We start from the raw sequence: 6,854 nt of genomic DNA, 5'->3' as shown, positions 1-6,854 counted from the left end.
TGGGAAAACTCTGTGGTTGGTGTCACATTATGTGTCAAAAGAGGGCTTTTTCTGCATTATTATTATCCTTTATCCTTCCACAGTATTTTTAATAATATCTAAGGAACATCCCTGCTTTATAACAAATCCAAGATTAAGACTCATCTCATGCACTGTCAGTCTTGTGAGCTGCCCCACACCATTGAGCTGCTCCACATCTCTTCACAGAAAAATTGAAAATAGCCCACAAATTATCAAAATAAAACTGTCTGAAAACAGTAGGTGACAAATATAGTTTTATTTTTTATCATCTGATAACACTGTGATAATATAAACTTTATAAAGACTCATCCATGAAACAGAGTAGGTACATGTTATAAAATAAAAAATACAAATATGACATTACCAAAAGGAAAGACAACATTTAGAAGAAAATATTACAATAATATAATGGTACCAGTTCCTTTCCATATTCCAGAATTTATGGAAAATGTTTAAATTATGCAGCACTAAGATAAGTTACTTTTATTTTCCCTCTTGATTTTAAGCATGCACTAACTCAAACAGAAATAAAACCTATTGATCAATACAGGAAATGTTATTTAACCACAGATCTTTGCATGTACACTTGGACCAGCCTAGGCTAGTGGGAGGCATCCCTGCCCACGGCAGGGGGTGGAATGAAATCAACTTTAAGGTCCCTTCCACCTCCAAGCATTCCATGATTCTTTGGTGCAGTGGCTGTTAAAAGAAATGCATTGTAATTATTTCCCTTCCCAGGGATTTACTGATTTTAGCAATTAAAGTTTTCAGAGATGCAGCTGCATTTTCTATGTATATTGCAGAGTTACAGCAATACTGGTTGAGATGGTACTAAAATAATCTCTGTCTATGCACAGTCTTTTGTTATTCAAAGCACTAAGAATTTAATTTTAAAATAGCCAGTAAGGCTTCACATTCTTACCTGGGCACATTTTACTAATCCCCCAGTAAACATTGCCACTGTCCTTTTGCAGAAATGTGTTGCTTTAATCAAATCCAAAATCACTGTCAATTTATGAAGAAACATTCAGGTCAGAAGTACACAAACTGACAATAATTTAACACACGGTCGCCAGTAGCTCAACAGTTCAAGCAATGTAATTTTGAGGATTAAATAAGAAAATATCAGAGGTTTAGTTTTCTGCTGAGTGGTACAGACATTCTCATATAGCAGTAAAGTGGATGTCAAATTTATATTTTTTTTTCCAATTCCATCTTACTCTTCAAGCTATGCCCAGTTTACATCAATTAAGAATCAATTACCACCCCCCAAAAGAAACCAGTGTTTACAATTTTATAAGAAAACAAAAAAGACACTGAAAACAAGAGACACCAATGATCTCCAGCTAAGTCCACAGTTTTAAAAACGAGGACCTCAGCCTACTGAAATGTTTTTATCCTTAAAAAAGCAGTACAAAATGCTATTGGAACATGAACATTCACAAGAAGACGTGCTCAGGAGTGTTGCACAGCCCTGTGAGGAGCAGGGACGCTCCACTCAAGTCCTTTTGACTCCAGTTCCAAAGGCAAGAGCAGCTTCTGGGGCGGGGCAAGGCCAGGCAGAGACTCTACGTGTGGTTGTTGTTGAGGCTGCTCTTGTTGAAGAACCTCCTGGCCTCCACACTACTGAGGGACACAGAGCAGCGAGAGGGGTTCTGCTTCCTGTACTCGATGCTCTCCATCATTGCCTCCTTGATCACCTGCAGAGAACAGGAAAACTCACATGTGAACCACTCTGGGATGGACAGAAACAGCCCCTGCTCCTGTTAGCAGCTGCTGCTCCCTCTTTTAGCTCTGCTCCATCACTGACCAAAGGGATCAATGAGTTTGAGTACAAATAGTATTTCCTGAGTGTACAGAACACTGATATTTTAATGTGGTTACTAAAAATATGAGGGAGGCCACTAGCACAAAAGAAGTCACACAAAAATGCACAGAATTTAAAAAGCCCCAGTGAAACTCAGAAGGGTAAATTCAAACATTGAGAAAATCCGTATTTTAAGGATGTAGAAAGTAATTACTATGTTGAGAAAGATTAGATCTTCACTCTTTTTTGTGTGCGTGCTGATGTAACAAGTTTTCTTCACTATACTGATTAAAACCCCCATATCTTTATCTGGGATGACCATTACACTTCTCACTCCACAGACATTGGGATCATGTTTTGCCAACTATCAATTACAAATAATTATTACTGAGTTAGCTAAAAAAGAAATTTCCTTCAGAGAAAACTTCCAGTGTCCTCTTTGTCCAATTAGACAAAAAAACCTGAGAATAAAATCCTGCATATCATGTTTACATCTTTAAGAGTCTCCTTTGCTCAGTTATGCTGAATGGCTTAGGATGGTAAAATGGCAAAAACAAGGCAAGAACCAAATGAGAAAATCATGCAAACACTGAGGCAAAACACTGTACCTTCTGTAGGCCAGATTTAGGGCTTTATTCACATCACCCACCTCCCCCTGTAACAATCCAGCCCCTTTAACCCCCCATACTTACATTCATGTTATTGAGGGTGTTGAACTCCATGAGGTCATGGAGCCTCTTGAAAGCCTCGTTGGGATACTGGAAGTTGAAGGTAGAGAAAGGTGTATCTGGATCATCAAAAATATCGAAGTCTGCAAAATCCTTCTCTTCCTGTGTTTCTCTGGGAACTCCTGCACAGGACAAATACAAAAATTCCATCCAAATCTTAGGGCTGAGGATTTATTACCTTATTTTTAATGACACCTTTGAATTAATTCCCTAAGGACTGCAGACAAAGCTTGAGTTGTTTCAGAGGCAAAACATTCCTACTACATAACCCTGAAGTGATTCCAGAAAAACAGGTGGATTCATCATCAGGAATTGTGAGCTCACCTGGAGCTTTGTACTTCCTAAAGTCAATGTTGGCCAGCACAAAGTGGATGATGGTTGGACAGTCCTTCTCCGAGGAGGTGTCCTTTGGTTTGAAAACATAGCACTCTTTCAGGCCCTCCCGGTCAAACACGTTGGGGTCTATCTTCGGGAAGGGAAGCTTGTTCATTTTGGCCCATTTTTCAGCCAGCAGGATTTCCTAGAAAGAAGAGAAAGACTCAGGTGCATAAAAGCTTTCACTGCAAAGTCAGGAGGTCTGCAGAGACAGGGATGATGTGGGGTGCTTAATGTAAGTTATGAAGTCTCCAACATGGAGAAGGACATGGAGAAGCACATGGAGGGAGTCCAGAGGAGGCATCAGGATGAGCAGAGCGATGGAGCAGCTCTGCTGGGAGGAAAGGCTGGGAGAGTTGGGAATGTTCAGCCTGGAGAGAAGCTTTGGGGTGACCTCACTGTGGCCTTCCAGTGCCTGAAGGAGCCAGTAGGAAAAATGGAGAGAGACAATTTACAAGGGATGGCGTGACAGGACAAGGAGGAATGGCTTCCCACTGGCAGAGAGTAGGTTTAGTGGGATATTGGGAAGAAATCCTTTCCTGTGAGGGTGGGGAGGCCCTGGCACAGGGTGCCCAGAGAAGCTGTGGCTGCCCCTGGATCCCTGGAAGTGTCCAAGGCCAGGTTGGATGGGGCTGGGAGCATCCTGGGATAATGGAAGGTTTCCCTGCCCATGGCAGGGGTGGGATGAGGTTAATGTCCCTTCCAGCCCAAACCACCCTTTGGTTGTCAGGACTAATCAAGTCCATCTCAGCAGAGATGACCCAGCAGGACCAACTGAGCACCTCACCCACCCTGCCCAGACTCCACCACCTGCCATAATGAGTCACAGGAAGGAATGTGGTCTGTTCCAGAAACCTGGGGGAGTGAATTTACAGAGTTGACAGTGAGGGAAAAGCCATCCATAATTTTATTTTGCAAAGCAGTACCAGTGCTGTGGCAACCACTGAGAGCTCCTAAACACCAGGCCACACATTGTTGTGCTGAGAGCCAATCCCTGCACACAGCAGCCTCTCAAGGCACACCGAGTGAAGAGCTCTGGAAAACAGCCCTCTTTTTCCTCATGACAATTCAGTAAACAAGATAATTTGTAAATAATGACTCAAAAGCATGTAATGAAGGTGTGTGAGAAGGAGGAGAGGGAAGGTCAAACATCTTTAATCTTGGTTTTCAATGAAATAGGACCCTTCTCTGTTTTGGATACGCAAGAGATGAGGAGATAGTGGGTGTAAAATGGTAAACCAAGGCTCGAGTCATTGAGTTCAGCTGGCTGATTTTCCCACTGGAGTGAAATATTAGAGTGCTCCCATAGGTACAGGCCCACTTCTGAAGTGGCATTTGCTCTTTGCAAGGCACCAATGGGACAGAACTGGTTCCTGTTCCTGTCCTCTGCCTCAGGAGTCACCTGTGTCTGCCTCAGCACACACCTACCTGTGCTTCAGAAACAATGGACCAGTCCCTTGAACAGAGGCTCCTGGAAAACCTAAGGCACCACTTACTTGTCCCACCATTTTTTATTGTTTTAAGACATTTCTTGCCTTTTGAAAATGACAGTTTAGAGAAAAACCTTCAGGGTGCCACCTGAGTGCTAATTAATCTCTCCATGCTCCCCAAAACAACCCAGAAAATTGCAGCTGACAAAGATGGAATGCTAAGGTAGCAGGGGTAACCATATACAGCCTTTTGCAAGGACTTTACCTGTGGAATGTTAAAAAAGGGAGGAAAAAGATGTTTCAGAGGCAATAGCAGTGCTGTGTCAGCAAATTTAGCTGCTGGAGCAAACACTCTTGACAAAAAAAGGAGATACATTCTAATGCAAATAGAATATTAAAGAAGAAAACAAACTCTGGGATTCAGTCATTTAAGAAAAAACAAAGCACTAGGAAGTCTTCTCAGTGCTCTATTCTCCCCAGCAGCCCCAAGAGACCTAAAGATTAAAAGAATTTCTACTGTTTATTTTCCTGTAATTTGGCTTTGCAGTTGGCAGCACTGATCCCAATCTCATTTTGCTACTGCTGTTATTTTCTAATGTTGTTTTGGGGGTTTTGTCACTCCATAGCAGCTGAAGGAAAAGAATTCTCTGTTTGTTCTAACTGAAATTTGTCTGTAAAGCTACAAGGAATGCCAGCTGTTTCTCAAACAGAAATGTTTTCTGAGTTCCCTTAAAAAATATTTTAAAAATCCATTTGGGTTTGAAATAACTAATGCCTCTTTTTTGAGGAGGGAAAAGGTTGGAAAAGACCTCCAAGATCACAGAGATGAAACAAATCCTGCCATGCCCACTAAAGCACAGCACAAAGTGAGAACCCCACAGCAGTCTGTGAAGTGCTGGCTTTTCTGTAGCAGTTACCAAAATGATCTCTTCAAAGGCTTTGGGATCAGCTGGAGCTGTGTTGATGTGCAGGTTGTACAGACTGACAGCTGTGCTTTCCACACCTGCTGCAAAAAACAGCCATGACACTTCCTGCCTGTTTTCCTGTTGCTCTTTTGCTCTGGTCTGGATGGATTTAAGAGTCCCACTTAAACCAGCGCTGGGATTATCCTGGTGAGATGTAAATGAACAGTTAGCCCTGATTCCAAAAGGTTATTTATTTAGCAATCCTGAGATGATGCATTTCTGCAAGATGATGACATGAAACCATCCATTTACATCACAGCACACAGAGGAGAGCAGCTGGGCAGAGGGGAGAGTATGGCAGGGAAAATGACTTAATTGTTTAATTCTGACAGAAAATAAAACTCTGAAATCGGTGCCAAAGCAAAACTTCCATAAAAACAACTGAGCTCCTGCTTCAAAGGATTTCATTATCCATCTTTGTGCCAGTTGCTTCATGGAAGGCATGTAAACAGGAACTGAGGCACAGGGCAATATTCTGCCTTGACGTGGAAAGAAATATTCCAAAGCTGTAGATACAACAGCACCAAGGCTTTTCTGGGACCATATGGAATAGAACTGAGTCACCTTAAACTCCTGAACCCAGGAAAGGGAAGGCCTGTGTCACTTACTTTGAAAGGAGGGCTGGAATCACTTGGCCTGGCTGAGAAGTCAAAGGAGATGATGAGATCCACACCTCTTTGGGGCCTCAGGATGAGTGGGTAGGGCAGGTTAAAGGTCAGACCACTGTCCACAATGTGGATCTTCTTGCTCTTCACATCCAGGGGCTCATAGATTCTCTCAAATTCATCAGGATCTGCGTGGAACATGGGAAAACCAAACCAAGCAGGGACACCTGAGTTAAGAACTGAGGTTCTGATGAGCTTTCCAGTGTGTCACTTAGCTCTAGAGAGAGCATGGAATTTGAACTGCACAGTGGATCTCAGGTAAACACAGCATGAATTCAGGTGTAACCAAAACTCTTAAAAACTGGAGAATGAGGTGAAAAGGCAGAACTGGAAGGGCCCTCAGCAGGCCAAGTGCAAGAGGCAGACCCAGGGGTGGCTTGAGGTGAACCAAAAGGGACAAACACCCAGGCTTGATCCCAGCCCTCCCACCTTCACTTCGTCATCCCAAACAATCCATACACAATGCAAAATGTTTATGGGATGTTAAGGGACATGTAGAGCTGTCACAGGATGGTCCCAGACTCTGTTCAGTGGTGCCAGTGACAGGACAAGGAGCAATGGCCATGAAGTAAAACACAAGTTCCACCTCAACACAAGAAAGATCTTCTTTCCCAGGAGGGCAAGGAAGGAAGGGCTCTTTTCCTTGCACAGCCCTGGAACAGATGCCCAGGGAGGGTGTGGAGTTTCCCTCTCTGGAGACACCCCAAACCCCCTGGACATGCCCCTGTGTCACCTGCTCTGGGCAGCGGCTGAACTCAGTGATCTCCAGAGATCTTCCAATCCCAATATTCTGTGATCCCCTCAGTGTCCTACAAGCCCTGCCCAAACCTATTCCCCTAGATTCCCTCCCAACCCCACATCCT

The 6,854-nt window shown here is 43.3% G+C and overlaps 1 protein-coding gene across 4 annotated transcripts in view; it reads right to left on the bottom strand.

The window, feature by feature from the left end:
• Positions 1–269: 269 nt before the first annotated feature.
• PLA2G4A (phospholipase A2 group IVA) overlaps positions 270–6,854 on the bottom strand; it is a 70,081-nt gene continuing 63,496 nt past the window's right edge. For all 4 annotated transcript variants that reach the window (XM_083868125.1, XM_083868128.1, XM_083868126.1 and 1 more), the window contains exons 16-19: positions 5,935–6,119; positions 2,881–3,076; positions 2,521–2,678; positions 270–1,721 (exon numbers count right to left, since the gene is read on the bottom strand). In XM_083868125.1, the coding sequence (XP_083724251.1) occupies positions 1,590–1,721; positions 2,521–2,678; positions 2,881–3,076; positions 5,935–6,119 (671 nt within the window). In that variant the 3' untranslated portion in view covers positions 270–1,589. The remainder of the gene's footprint in view (positions 1,722–2,520; positions 2,679–2,880; positions 3,077–5,934; positions 6,120–6,854) is intronic.

Source organism: Zosterops lateralis (genome assembly GCF_965231275.1).
Source record: "Zosterops lateralis genome assembly, chromosome: 9".
Classification (NCBI taxonomy): Eukaryota; Metazoa; Chordata; class Aves; order Passeriformes; family Zosteropidae; genus Zosterops; species Zosterops lateralis.
Note: the sequence above shows the minus strand (reverse complement) of the source record. Positions and strands in the feature narration are given on the sequence as shown.